This window comes from Ylistrum balloti, unplaced genomic scaffold (assembly GCF_031769215.1).
Source record: "Ylistrum balloti isolate Yb309-2 unplaced genomic scaffold, AGI_CSIRO_Ybal_v1 Utg371224, whole genome shotgun sequence".
Taxonomy (NCBI): domain Eukaryota; kingdom Metazoa; phylum Mollusca; class Bivalvia; order Pectinida; family Pectinidae; genus Ylistrum; species Ylistrum balloti.
The window spans coordinates 344,928-361,196 of record NW_026782663.1 but is presented as its reverse complement, the minus strand read 5'-3'; the positions used below and the strand labels follow the sequence as shown (position 1 = coordinate 361,196).

Sequence of the window (16,269 nt, the reverse complement as noted above, 5' to 3'; positions counted from 1 at the left end):
CCACTTCTTTGGTTCCGGAAACCTGTCTCAGATTCACATGACATTTTTGAAAATGAGGCAGTTTTTTTTACAAACATGAACACAGAAATGACAGCAACACTACTGACACAGTCAGTAATATCCCAATTTTTCAGTACAGTACTTTGTTAGGGGCGAGACAAATGTTATTTGGTAACTCTAAGCCAACTATTGTTATATAGGTAAGATTTACTTCTTCACAATAACCAAAATGTCCAGGCTTTTGATAATGGTACTTTAACTTAATTGAATGATGGGCTACTAAATTTATTCAGAGTCTCAGAGGTCAAAAGAGTGGATATTTTAATGTTTCTTCTTCAACATGCCATAGGTCTAGAGACATGACATTTGTGTACTAGCATGTATAAGGAAAATGCAGAAAATGTATTTATGAACCTAAAATGTCTTGTTTGTAAGCTATAGAATAGTTTAACAATTTAGGCCTATTTGGCCTTTTTCATATATATGTCTTTATGATCAGATGACTGTTAAGCCCCATGGGCTTCTTGTTAACAGTGGTACAACCTTCCTAACATTTGCTTTTCTGTTTTTACTTAAGGATAAGATCTTCAAACTCCATATTTTCCCATTTGAGATGACTCCTTGGGATTCTAACATGTACAAATTGTGACAGAAATGAATTTCTTCCGATGTAAAAACAGTAAGTTAACAAGATGACAATATTTCTAAATTCTCGAGAAGTGGCCAGTTTGGATGACACTTGGTTGGAAACAAATTTAAAGAGCTGCTTACACTTTGTTATTCCACCTGATATTGTATTTTCCCATACCAACTGATGAAGGAAATTGTATTCGCTGTCCTGTTTTCTAGGTCAATCTCATTTTCCCAACTTACATATGTAGAAGTTAAGAAAACAGGTTGTCTTACTAGACCCACCTAATGGGAATTTCCCTTTAGCGAAGCGTTAGAGTATCTGGCTAGAGACCACAGGGTCGCTTGTTCGAATCCAACCTGGGGCAGGGTGTTTTTCATTACTCCTTCCTATTAAACACGTATACTAAATCTCTCCTATACCTAAACTTAAACAGCATACGTGAAACCTCTGTACACTAACAATTTTTAACATTATTGTATTTCATTTTTATTTTCTTCCAATTCTCTCTAAAACTACAATGGAAATTATGTAATTAACACTTCAATTTGGAATATTAAATGATAGAATATATGTATTCTTATTGTGCTCATTTTATTATTTTTCATTCTTGTTAATTTACAAAATCGTAAGCAAACATTTGCAATTGGTTCTCTTTTCCATTTTCACTTAATAAATGTCTACAAAAAAAGAACAACAATAATTAGTCACATGCGAACATAAAGATATCAAAGTGGTGTTTTTGCGACGACCCACAAGTGCGTATATAGCCGAGATCTGTTAGAACCTTACCTTCATTCTTCGTTTTAGAATAGAAAAATCAAATGACAACTGCTACAAACTAATCAATGACTCAATATATATAAAAGAAATACTCATAAGAACTTATCGGAAAGTTAATAATTACCTGCAAATCAATTTCTTCCTGTACACGAGAGGGATTTGTTTTTGTTTAGCCTGTTAACCATGTGTAATTCACATTGTTGTATCACGTGACCGCAGTTTCCATGACGTAACAAGAAGTTGTGACGTTGACCAACCGCTTGGCAACCAATCCTCCATTCTTGTCTTGAAAATAGCAACAGAGTGAGCAGTAAACGTTGCTGAAACACATTTAAATCGGACGAAATAGTGTTTCTTCAAGTGGCATACATGCTGAGGAAGATGTGGGAAGTATTGATCTCGACAAATGTGGAAAATTAAACGGATAAAATTGCAGTGGAAGGAACATAACCGGAGGGAAGTATCATTAGTATGACGACCCGGGTAAATCATATGAATCCAGCGGCAGCTCATCCCTATAGTCTACCGCCGTTAACATCACAAACGGTAGGTGGGGGAAGTCAAACCCAGAGTGCTGGATTGAAAGTACAACAACTTTATAATGATGATCATGGAAAACACCAAAAACATGGTCACACCGGAACGGCCGACGAAACTAGGTCCCTACCAAATCCCCGTCCCAGCTCGAGCGCAGGCAGTAATACGAGCAATAAGGGGGGTTCGGCTACAGGGAAAAGACATAAGCAATCTCCAGAATCAGCTATGAAGCAGTATATGACCAAATTGAGTTCATTTGAACACCACGAAATTTTCAATTATCCAAGTATCTTCTTTGTCGGCCAAAACGCGAAGAAGAGGCAAGGGGTCACAGGGGGTGCGAATAATAGTGGTTATGACGATGAACAGGGATCCTACATGCAGGTACCCCATGACCACATTTCCTACCGTTACGAGGTATTAAAAGTGATCGGCAAAGGAAGCTTTGGCCAGGTTGTAAAGGTGTATGATCATAAGGCACATGAACATGTAGCACTGAAAATGGTCAGGAACGAAAAGCGATTCCACAGGCAGGCACAAGAGGAAATTCGTATTCTGGAGCATCTGAAAAAGCAGGATAAGGATAATGCTTTTAACATTGTACATATGTTTGAACATTTCATGTTCAGAAACCATATATGTATAACCTTTGAACTTCTCAGTATGAACTTGTATGAACTTATCAAGAAAAATAAATTCCAGGGATTTAGCTTGCAACTTGTCCGGAAGTTTGCACACTCAATATTGCAATGCTTAGATGCATTAAACAAGAACCGTATCATTCACTGTGATCTCAAGCCAGAGAACATTCTTCTCAAGCAACAGGGCCGTAGTGGTATAAAGGTAATAGACTTTGGTTCAAGCTGCTATGAACACCAACGGATATACACATATATCCAGTCAAGGTTCTACCGTGCACCAGAGGTGATTCTAGGAGCCAAGTATGGTATGCCTATTGATATGTGGAGTTTGGGCTGCATTCTGGCAGAATTGTTGACTGGCTACCCACTTTTTCCTGGGGAAGACGAGGGTGATCAACTGGCCTGTATCATTGAATTACAGAACATGCCTCCACAACGACTTCTAGATGGCGCGAAACGCACTAGAAACTTTATCAGCTCGAAAGGATACCCTCGTTACTGCACTGTCACATATTCAGATGGTGAAACAAAATTGCAAGGTGGAAGATCAAGGCGTGGAAAGACAAGGGGGGCACCTGGAACCAAACATTATGTTGATGCGCTTAAGGGATGTGATGATCCACCTTTCAAAGATTTCCTGAAGCGTTGTCTAGAGTGGGAGCCATCCAACCGATTAACACCTAGTCAAGCTCTAAGACATGCATGGCTACGACGTAGATTACCTAAACCACCCCAAAATGATACAAGGTCAGATTCTGCATCACGTCGGAAATCCACCGCCAACACAAATACAGTGTACCCAAATAGTAAACTGGCTAGTGGAAGCTCCAGTAGAGGAAAAGCCGGTGCTCCTGTATCCATTGTAGACAATGAAGTAGCACGAACAAAACTGCCACAAATACCAACCTTATAGGGATTTTTATTGTGTGATTACTCAAATGCAAGATAATACATAGACTCTCCATGCCGTCCAATGGATAATGATGAGAATTCTTCAAAAAGTGATCATATGATATTGTACACAAGTGTATTTGAATGATGTGTTGTATTTTATCCTGTCCAATATTATTTCTTATTTACACCAATTATGGAATGATGTTCTGTGTTATTATACAACATAAAAGCCAAATCTTTGTTATGATGTGGAACTAGAGATGCAACGACACCTTAACTTTTAGGAATGTACTGGATCAATGTAAGAAAAGGGAGATAATACATACACACCATGGAACATTTTATAAACTGAAAAGTTGAAGGTACCTTTTACAGTGGGCGAGAAAGCTCAAGAGTTAAGGGTGTGTAAACTTGAAGGAAATATTAGGGATTATGCCTTTACATTTACGGATATTTCTATAACCAGCTTGGCAGAGAAAATTATACCTATGTACATTTTGTGCTACATGTACTGATCTTGGTGATCTAGAACAACCCAATTCTGTGGACAAAAGGAACTGCACAAGAGCTTTGTGCATACAAATTGAGCATCACTGTGATGGATTTTTTTATGTGTTTTCTAAGTCGTTATGTTTTAATTCTCCTATTTTGAGAGAGTGTGGGGGCAAGTATTCTGAATTTCTGGTTATTTTTCAACATTTAAAGTACTAGCTTTGCTACAGTGCTGGTATGATCAGTATTCATTCTGCAATAACTGAGATATGTTGATACATACAAAGTTTTAGTTTTAGCATTGCCACAATACGTTAACCACACAAACCTTTCACATACAACCAGATTATTTCTCCATCTGTCTCTTGGTTCTCTATTCTTAACATTTTCTCAGCGTTTCAATTTAAACCCTGTGTTGCAGTATTCTTTGACTTTAGTAAAATATGTGTAGTGGATACCTATCATTAGAGTGTACTAATATATCATGAATAGTGAAGCTGATTTTTTCCATTTAAGTTCAAGATCAAGTATCTGTTATTTTATGTTGTGCCTTTATATGATGTTTTATAAAAAAAATCAGCTTATTACCTCATTCTAGTGTCACAGATTTTCTGTAATTCAGTATACTCATAACATTTCAGATAAATAAAAACATGATATATATAGGAAAATTAGAATGTTGGCTTTGAAAGCATTGATTTATTTTAAGTTCCCCCTCCCCACTTTATATCACCTAGGCATTTCATGTTTGAATATACAATCAACCACTCAAAATGTTCCAAACTTTGAATTTGCCTACGTTTGAGATAAGCTTATTTGTGCAAACTTAAATGTATGTTGTTTCTTTTTTTCTCATTTGTTTCTATTTGTTGATTTTTTCGCTGGTTTACACTTCATAGAATTAATACAGTTCTCAAGGGACAAAACTGAAAGTTTTATTGACTTTCCTTAGAATTAGAAAGATTGCATTTGCCTATTTTCAGACGAGTGAGAAAAAGTTTGGTGTATGAACCTGCTGTAACTTGTTCATGATAACTTTGTTGCCCACAAGTTATGTGTGTTTCATGTTAGGAATTCTATCTGAATCTGCCTTGTATGTAATTCAAAAAGCCTACTTTGCGTAATGTACATATTTCTTTGATTTGTGCCATCCATTACTTTATTAGATGTAATGTACTTTTGCTAATGTCAAAGTTTGTTCTTTAAAAAGTGTATCTGTTTAAGCAAAATGGCATGTCATTTTTATTCTCCAAAAAAACAAAAGCAGGATGGAATAGTGAAATGATTTTAGTATACTAAGTTATATATTAGATTATCATGATTTTCATGGTTGTACACAATTAGAAAAAAAAAGATTATTTTTTGAAGTAACATTGATTTCTTCTCATTTATATTTCTCTAAAAGAAAGTGTCTATTCTCAAATCATTAACTCTACCAGTCTGCTTTTATGATCATTACTGACTATTATCTACAGATCTTAAACAATATTTTTCAGTAATTTTGTCCGTTCAAAATCTGCATAATTGAAAGACTTTTTTTAGAGAAAACAAAATTGATATACATGTATATGTAACAGCAATATATTGGTAGGTTCTCTTTGCCTTGGTGAAAGTACATGAAGATGTCACTGCTGGAAGTTGATATATAACAGAAATTGTAAATGTTACTAAGAGAAATATCTTGAGATTAAAAAAAACCAACTTTAATCATAAGCTGTTTTCAGTTATTATGTATGCGTAGATGTACATATTTGGTGTATTGAATTTAGGGTACTGCTATGTTTTAATTTCTGAAATCACTATTTATTCATTGTTCAGATATTGAAATTGATAGGACATACACATCATGCACAGAGCAAAAGGAAGTTTATATATGTAATTATATAACAACCATTTTTACAGGCAGCTTTTTTTTATCATTTTGTTAATTAAAGTAGGACTTTAATTTTGTTTTTCCATTTTTGGAATTGATTTGTATAGCAGTTTGCTGTGATCTAAAAAGAAAGAAAAATATCATGGTATTATTAAAGCATTTGTAGCAAATGATACAAATCAAAGACAAAGTCTGCAGTTTAGTCCAATTTGTATATATTTGATATATATGGAAATTTTCTCATTGCAGTGGCATTGCTTCAGTAATGCTGGAACAATTATGCCAATGCTAAAGTCCCATATCCTTTGACTCACAGGAGAAACTGCCCTTTGACGAGGAGAATGACAAAATCTCAAGTTATGCCACTGCAATGAAGATAGCAAACAGAAAATAATCAATGAATGTCAGTGTACAACACAAAGTGACCCAGTACCACTAGAATAACAGAGACCAAACATAGTACATACCAATATTACCAATCAGTCGCTAAACCTCGTACAGATTCTCGCCAACTCAAACACAACCAAGGAGCGTGTCAAATTTTTTTATGGTGTAAAGCAACATACTTTTTAACAATGATTTCTAGTTGTTTTCTTAAAGATTTTCATTCAGGTTTTAAATATATTGTCTTTTTATAAACTAGCGCCTTTCTCTACAATTTTTCTCTATTCTCAAAGTGTTTTGGTTGATTTTGTGTCAAATGGATTTTATTGTAAGGAAAACAAATGTGTCTATGATGAAAGAAACATGAATAGATTCAAAGATGACATTATAATGTAGCATCAGAGCTGCTCAAGGATAAAGCACATTTTTTCTCATTTGAACTTTCATTACAAACTGTATACATTCTTGTTAAGTATTGATAAATGAGCGATAAGTTATCAATACATTAACTTGCATAGAGAATGGAGTTTACATCATGAATATCATTCTTTCATATCTACGACACTACTATAAAGTAATGTAACTTTATGGGAAACTGAGGATACACTTTTTAATTCCAGCATAATATGTTGTGATAAACTTTCTCTTGTGTTTCATTGAAAATACATCATTGTAGTTGATTTCAATTTACTTTCTGCATGAATTAATTATGCCTTGTGAAGCTATCTAATCAATGCGAAAAAAATGTATCATTTTGTCATCAAATCTTGCTGATTACATTTTTAGATCATTGTCAATTTTCTTCTATAATACATCATTTTTAATCCTATGTTATTCCATTCATTTTAATCCCAGATTTCTGTTAAAATCTTAACAAATTGGCACATATATGTGGCATCTTTGTTAAAAGCACTATATCTTTAAATAATTTGATCAAATTAAACCTGAACCTTGTGAATTAAAGTGTGAGACAAATCTTGTGTAATAAAAATTGGATTTTTGAATTAATTTATTATCAATTGTGAAAAAATCTGCATTATTTGTAATTACTATTTATATCATGAGTTTTTTTTTTTTTTTTTGTATAAATTTATCCATGTACCTGTTTCTGAAGATTTTAGGTTTTTGTGTGTATATATATATGTATATTATGTATATATATATATATATATATATAGTTGTTCCTCTGTCTATCATCATCGTCCTCAGTCTTGCACATTGTGCAAATGTTATTATATATTATACTCTATACCACTCATCTGTCAAGTTCATTGTACAATTTCAAAACCAGAGAGAATGTGATAGCTTGCATTTTAAAAGTGCAAACTTTTATGTAGAAAATCTCTTCTAAGATTTATATGAACTTCTTAACCCACTGACAAATTTTATTACATAGATTGTATCAATTATTTTTAACTGAAGTGTAATTGAACAATGTATATTAAAGATGACACAGGTTCTCTGTGATTTCTTTTGTTGTGTTTTAATAATTTATGTGTATTCAGAATATTGTTGACCTTTCCTGTAAGATCGTAAATGCAATATAAAAAAATTGAGATAATTAGAAAGATTTTAGAGTGATCAAGTTAGGGGGACATGGTATGACAACTTGTTTGGAGATTCAACATGACAAACTTTGTGTCTTGAAAAATATCGAAGATCATTCTTTAACTCAATTAATGGCATCAGGGCCACACTTAACTATTCATATATTTCAAAGTTGTGAACCTTTTTCTTTCTGTTTTTCTAAAAGAAGATCGATATATGCATTTATTGTTGATGGTCTGGAGGGTCTCAAGGTCTTATGTTAATGTCAAATCCCGATATGTACAGTTCTTGTCAAGATTCTCATCAACAGCAGCATGGATTCCAACCAGGCTTGTTTTGAAATATCTTGCACAAGATTATCATAATTTTGGTCATGCACAGGCCTATGGAATTTACAGTCACTATAAATGTTATTGGGAACAGATTTTGTGCATGATAGCTTATTATGTTAAAAATGTAGATGTGAACTACTGGGCTTTTAAAGAAGAATTTTCAAGGTATTTCTGTATAAAGATCCACACTCTAATATACAGGTACTCGAGAACAACATGCATTATATTCACACTTTGTATATAAGTAGCAAGCATGAAATGGATAAATGTATTTTTGCTACAAAAATTGGAATTTGGATACATGTTGTCACTGGGGACTCGGCCCAAGAGCCATGAACTTTAAAATTGCTGCTACTCCCATCACTCCATAATGGTAATTTTGAAGAAGGAAACATGATCATGCTACCAAGTTATAAAGGGAACTTTGCATTCGGGATGGAGAAAATCTTAGAAACATGCACCCTTGGGTAATGTCACTATTTGCTATTAAGACTGGTCTCTTTCCAGGCACTTACTTCTTGTATGCATATTATAGTATATAAATCTAAAATGATATCCAATTGTTGCAATGTGTAAGATGTTAGAAGAAAGTGTTAACTGCTTTCCTTCTGAAACACTACCACGGTCAGATTTTAAAAGTTTGATCCTAGGGTGCATGAAGTGTAGTACTGTAATACACCCATTCTGTGAACGATATTGACACATCATCACGTGTGATATCAAAGATAACTTATGGTCTTCTATACTGTCATGGCAGAGTCTATTGGTAGATGATCTCATAAAACAAGTTTTATTTGTTTAGTTCAAGTTGCCATGTATCAAAATATAGAGCTGATAGAAAACAGAAACTTGATGGATTGCATGTTGTGATCAGCTCTTCATATATTTATAAACTTGCATAATGGATCCATTGAGAAATATCGGACACAAAATCTGGCATTCACTTCACAAAACAATGAAGTTCTTTAAAAGGACTTAAATGTATAGTGATTATATAGCTCAGCTTTGTTATAGCTATGTTGCCATGGTAACTGCATCAAATTTTGCATGAATTAGGATTCTTAAATTCCCCAAATATCAACTGAGTATATGTAGCCCTGGATGCATCATCTTTTTCAAAGAATGTGCTCTACAGTTGCTGATGAAGAAACTTTGCAAAAACTAGTCAAAATTGGCAAAATATTTACGTTTCATTAATACATCAAATGGATTTTTTCCTGGCATTTTACGAAATATATTCATGATAAGTGTAAAACATCAACAGAATGATTTCCGTACTTGTACCTCTGGTTTGTATTTAAGTGATGTCCCTTGAATTTTTTGTCATCTTGTTTAATCCATCATCAGCCATCATGTGCAAACTGTTCACATTTTAAACTTATTATCATGCTCCACCAGTGTGTTCAGTTTATAGCTGACCAAATTTTGTTTTTCGTCACATTGGTCCAAAATCCAAAATGGCTGCCACTTTAAAAAGCTTATTTCTAACTTCCTGAAAGCTTTTCCAGGTGCCATTGGGCTGAAAACTTGAAGGGGTATTAAGGAAGTCAACAAAGTATTGTTATTTTCCAACTTCAATAAAATTTTTAACATAACAGCCACCGTGGCCATTTAGCCACCTGCAATACCTATTCTAAACTTCTTCCTAAGCCCTAAGTCCTTTGTCTGTAATAATTCTAAGGGGGTTAAAGTGTTGCTAGTTTAACAGGTTGCTCTTAGTACATTATGGTTGCCATTTTGAAAAATACATTTAAGCTGGCTACTTAAGTTTTGTTGAAATGTTGAAAATGAAATGAACATAATTGTTTTTATCGTATTTACTGTTAAATATTCAAAATTGTATTAATCACTTAACTTTTGTTCCCACTACTGCTGTTATACTATTTACAGGTGTTTATGCGTGTAGTCTGATGGCAGATTTAAGGCAGATGGGTGTCTTATTCTAGATTCTGAGCCACTTTTGTTTACTGTTACCAAAGTGTTTCAATTGAACATGTCAATGTATTTTTTTTTACAAGTCCATTTCATGCTACAGTTGTCTGTAAGTTAATGAGAGGGAAATCATTCCAGCAATAAAATGACAACTTTTCATGAAGGAAATTAGAAAATGATTGACACTTCAGCTAAGTGCTGACATCATGCCACATGTAATGAAATGAAGGACATTTAACTTTAAAATGACTATTTCCATGATCCTGAAGATCTTTCAGAAGGTCTTTTATCTGAATTATCAGATATGACCCTGTATAATATATCAAAGTAAGTCATAGCAATTTGATTTCCAGATCCAAAATTTATGTGTGTATAAGAAATAAGATATATTAAGGTCAATACATTTTGGGATTTGTCACTGTTTTAATAATGATTCACACATTTTAAAGTTTGGTTCTGTAGTTTAACTGGTGATATTGTATTTTATATAAGAAGGTCACCAAATTATTTTATTATTTAATCAAGTATAAAATTGCTTCAATATTTGTCTAATTTTACATATCCTGAACAATCATGGTAAACGCAAACTCTGGTCTTTGAAAAAAAAATAAGCATAATTGATGTCATTCAAAATTCGAATTACTTACATGCAAGTAAATACCGGTATTTTAATTCTTATATATACACCCATATAGCAAATGTAGGGCTAGTTGCTCAGAGTCTCATCAAAGTTTTTATTTACCATCATTTTGAGTATTGTAATAACAAATTTAAACATATCTATCATGATTCAATTCATCGAGAGATGTACCTTTGATCATCAATTATACTGAATAGTTTTTAAGGTATAAACAGTTCTTTACACATGAAATGACCTTCAGGTGTATTTGAACCATCAGCAATCAATCTCAATATGCTAATGGTTGATATTTTGATTCCATGTCAATTGATTCGTAGCTCAGTGTTAGATGATACATTTATCAAACATTACAAGTCTCTAGTTTGTTGAATATCTTGTCCATAATTTTAGCTTTGATAAGCAGTCATTTCTCTTTGGCATTAAATGGTTTGTCAATCATTTTTTCAATCATTTCACTTTAAAATACAAATACATGTATAGATGAATTAAAAGCTAACAAAGGAACTGATTTTTTTACAGAAATAATGATTTTAATAATCATTTTACTGCATTTTTTTCATAGTTCAAATGTACTTCTGAGTTTAATGAGCATTATTTTCAGTTGGTACCAAACAATCAAGCTGCATACCTGTTTATATCTGAAGTCACCTAAACCTTAATATCAATTATAAATACACCTACATATTCAATATAGTTCTTCACTATTACTAGCTAAGGTCCTCTGTGGTAAGAAATACTTATTTAATCAGAATGGAAAAAAAGACTTTTTCTGATGGAAATTCTTGTAAGGTATTCCATATCAAGCTTTAAGCAGAATCACTTTTAGCAGTGATGAAAAAAACCCACAGTTGAACTGAGATGCACAACCCACAAGATCTAAACATTTTTATTTTTATTATTACTAAAGGTTTTTGAGAAATTTCACTTGTACATTTAACATGGAGAAAATTGTAATTGTATATCCTTATGTAATAGTCCATTACTTTTAATATAGTTATAAAAAATCTACATCTACCTCATCTAAGGACATTATTGACAAAGGTGCCATTTAAATCTCCTATCGTGTATGATCTATTTTCGGATTGTATCCTGGTGCATGATATTTTATACTGTTTTTAAGTGGATTCAGGATTTCTAGAAAACAAATGATATTAAGCTTTCATAAACAAATTTATAGAAAATCTGATATGTTTTGCACTGCCCTGATAATACTATACCAAGTAAATAGCTCTCTGACTCTCTTTGCTATGGGAACAATAAATAACAGTTATATTGATTTTCTATTTCGAGTAAAAGAGATATTATACTTATCGTAACAAAATTGGATAAGGGTAATGTAAAGAGCATTTACTATGAGATATATTTATTTGACAGATCAATAATTTAGACTCTGAACACATAGTAAACTGTGAGGAACATTGATGATGATTCTATCCTTTTGAGGAGGTTATAAAGACCAATATTTTTGGCCTTGCTAGAATGCTTTGTTTGATATAAAATTGCTTCATTAGAATATTTAAGTTTTGATGCCTGTCATGTGAAGAGTGTTTTGAAAATTGTTGCTCTGAAACTGTGATCAAATAGAACACTCTGTACAAACATGATCTCCTGACAGTTGTCAACAAAGGCCTGATCTTACTTTCTACACAAATAGAACACTATAAAAACATGATCTCCTGACAGTTGTCAACAAAGGCCTGATCTTACTTTCTACACAAATAGAACACTCTGTAAAAACATGATCTCCAGACAGTTGTCAACATAGCCCTGATCTTACTTTCTACACAAATAGAACACTATAAAAACATGATCTCCAGACAGTTGTCAACAAAGGCCTGATCTTACTTTCTACACAAATAGAACACTCTGTAAAAACATGATCTCCAGACAGTTGTCAACAAAGGCCTGATCTTACTTTCTACACAAATAGAACACTATAAAAACATGATCTCCAGACAGTTGTCAACAAAGGCCTGATCTTACTTTCTACACAAATAGAACACTCTGTAAAAACATGATCTCCAGACAGTTGTCAACAAAGGCCTGATCTTACTTTCTACACAAATAGAACACTATAAAAACATGATCTCCTGACAGTTGTCAACAAAGCCCTGATCTTACTTTCTACACAAATAGAACACTATAAAAACATGATCTCCTGACAGTTGTCAACAAAGGCCTGATCTTACTTTCTACACAAATAGAACACTATAAAAACATGATCTCCAGACAGTTGTCAACAAAGGCCTGATCTTACTTTCTACACAAATAGAACACTCTGTAAAAACATGATCTCCAGACAGTTGTCAACAAAGGCCTGATCTTACTTTCTACACAAATAGAACACTATAAAAACATGATCTCCTGACAGTTGTCAACAAAGGCCTGATCTTACTTTCTACACAAATAGAACACTCTGTACAAACATGATCTCCTGACAGTTGTCAACAAAGGCCTGATCTTACTTTCTACACAAATAGAACACTATAAAAACATGATCTCCTGACAGTTGTCAACAAAGCCCTGATCTTACTTTCTACACAAATAGAACACTATAAAAACATGATCTCCAGACAGTTGTCAACAAAGGCCTGATCTTACTTTCTACACAAATAGAACACTCTGTAAAAACATGATCTCCAGACAGTTGTCAACAAAGGCCTGATCTTACTTTCTACACAAATAGAACACTATAAAAACATGATCTCCTGACAGTTGTCAACAAAGGCCTGATCTTACTTTCTACACAAATAGAACACTCTGTACAAACATGATCTCCAGACAGTTGTCAACATAGCCCTGATCTTACTTTCTACACAAATAGAACACTCTGTACAAACATGATCTCCTGACAGTTGTCAACAAAGGCCTGATCTTACTTTCTACACAAATAGAACACTATAAAAACATGATCTCCTGACAGTTGTCAACAAAGCCCTGATCTTACTTTCTACACAAATAGAACACTATAAAAACATGATCTCCTGACAGTTGTCAACAAAGGCCTGATCTTACTTTCTACACAAATAGAACACTATAAAAACATGATCTCCTGACAGTTGTCAACAAAGCCCTGATCTTACTTTCTACACAAATAGAACACTATAAAAACATGATCTCCTGACAGTTGTCAACAAAGCCCTGATCTTACTTTCTACACAAATAGAACACTATAAAAACATGATCTCCTGACAGTTGTCAACAAAGCCCTGATCTTACTTTCTACACAAATAGAACACTGTAAAAACATGATCTCCTGACAGTTGTCAACAAAGCCCTGATCTTACTTTCTACACAAATAGAACACTCTGTACAAACATGATCTCCTGACAGTTGTCAACAAAGGCCTGATCTTACTTTCTACACAAATAGAACACTATAAAAACATGATCTCCTGACAGTTGTCAACAAAGGCCTGATCTTACTTTCTACACAAATAGAACACTCTGTAAAAACATGATCTCCAGACAGTTGTCAACAAAGGCCTGATCTTACTTTCTACACAAATAGAACACTATAAAAACATGATCTCCAGACAGTTGTCAACAAAGGCCTGATCTTACTTTCTACACAAATAGAACACTCTGTAAAAACATGATCTCCTGACAGTTGTCAACAAAGGCCTGATCTTACTTTCTACACAAATAGAACACTATAAAAACATGATCTCCAGACAGTTGTCAACAAAGGCCTGATCTTACTTTCTACACAAATAGAACACTCTGTAAAAACATGATCTCCAGACAGTTGTCAACAAAGGCCTGATCTTACTTTCTACCTGTATATATATGATTAATCTATATGTCTTTCCTGTTATAGACCATCTTTCTATATATGTCTTTCCTGTTATAGACCATCTTTCTATATATATCTTTCCTGTTATAGACTATCTATCCATATATATCTTTCGTGTTATAAACCATATATCTATACATGTCTTTCCAGTTATAGACCATCTTTCTATGTATGTCTTTCCTGTTATAAACAATATATCTATATATATCTTTCCTGTTATAGACCATCTATCTATATACACTTCCTGTCAAAGACTATCTATTTATATCAACTTCCTATCAGTATAGACAAACTATCTGTATCTACTTCCTGTCATAGACTGTCTATTTATATCTTCTTCCTGTCATAGACCGTCTATTTATATCTACATCTTTACATAGGCCACCTATCTATATCTACTTCTTGTCATAGACTGTCTTTATATCTATTTCCTGTCATAGACTGTCTATTTATATCTACTTCCTGTCAGCATAAGACCATCTATCTATATCTACTTCCTGTCATAGACCACCATATATCTACTTCCTGTCATAGACCATCAATCTATATCAACTTCCTGTCATAGACCATCTATCTATATCTACTTCTTGTCATAGACCATCTATCTATATCTACTTCCTGTCATAGACCATCATATATCTACTTCCTGTCACAGACCATCTATTTATATCTACTTCCTGTAATAGACCATCTATCTATATCTTCTTCCTGTCATGGACCATCTATCTATATCTTCTTCCTGTCATGGACCATCTATCTATATCTTCTTCCTGTCATGGACCATCTATCTATATCTTCTTCCTGTCATAGACATTCTATCTACATCTATGTCATTGTTTTGTGGCAAATGTGTGTTACTCTTTTCCTTGAACACACATGCTCTTCCACACACAGAACTGCAATATATAAATTGGAAAAAGTTTTTATTTCATGTGGTAAAGATGGCCTTATTTCCAGACTACACGTTAGTAATCAATACACCAATAGTATAAACTCTGTTTAAAGATCCCAGAAAAATATCATTTTACTTTGACAGTAAGTTGACTCAGCATGTATTGGTCATGCCTGAGGCTCTGGGTGAGCAGTGAACGTTCACAACCACTGCTATTGATATGATATTCATTGAGTTATAACTTCAGACAAAGCCTTTACTTAGTCTAGAGTTACCATAGTGAATCATTACAACCATCACATCATAGGGCATCCAGTGACCTTATTTGATCATAGTTTGTGTGAAGTTGTCTTGGACATGGATCATGGGAGCCAACAGAAATATAAGTTCATGGTACACCATTCTAAAATAATCTATACTTATATACTTATATATATAAACTGATACAAGCTGTGACACTTAGCAGTATAACAAAGTAATTAATTCCCTATTCTAATCATTTTATTTTTTCTTTAATTTCTTTTAAGGTTTTGGGTTGTTTTAATCAATTTATTTTTTCCATGTCACTGTTGATCCTGAACTTCTCATAATATTTATCTCGTCAGATCATGTTTCAGCTAGCATAACAGAAGAAATTCCTGCTTCTCCAATAATTAGATCATATTTGATAAATATGTCTGAAAAATAATGGGGATGGGCAAACATCTGAACATCATTCTAGTATTTGTTTACGTAAAACCCCAGTGATAAAGGCCAGTAGAAGGGAAAACTGCATTCTTTTTGTGTGTGATAATTTTTACTACCTCTTAGAGAGTGATGATTCAACATTATACTGTACAATAGTTACACAAGCTTGAAACTTGATAGACAATGGAGAGATGCCAGGCACATGTAA

The 16,269-nt window shown here is 33.4% G+C and overlaps 1 protein-coding gene across 1 annotated transcript; it reads left to right on the top strand.

The window, feature by feature from the left end:
• The first annotated feature begins 1,716 nt into the window (after positions 1 to 1,716).
• Positions 1,717 to 5,445, top strand: LOC132561525 (dual specificity tyrosine-phosphorylation-regulated kinase 2-like). The gene has a single exon (XM_060226225.1). The coding sequence runs from the start codon at positions 1,886 to 1,888 to the stop codon at positions 3,503 to 3,505; it is 1,620 nt and encodes a 539-aa protein (XP_060082208.1). The 5' UTR covers positions 1,717 to 1,885; the 3' UTR covers positions 3,506 to 5,445.
• Positions 5,446 to 16,269: the final 10,824 nt, after the last annotated feature.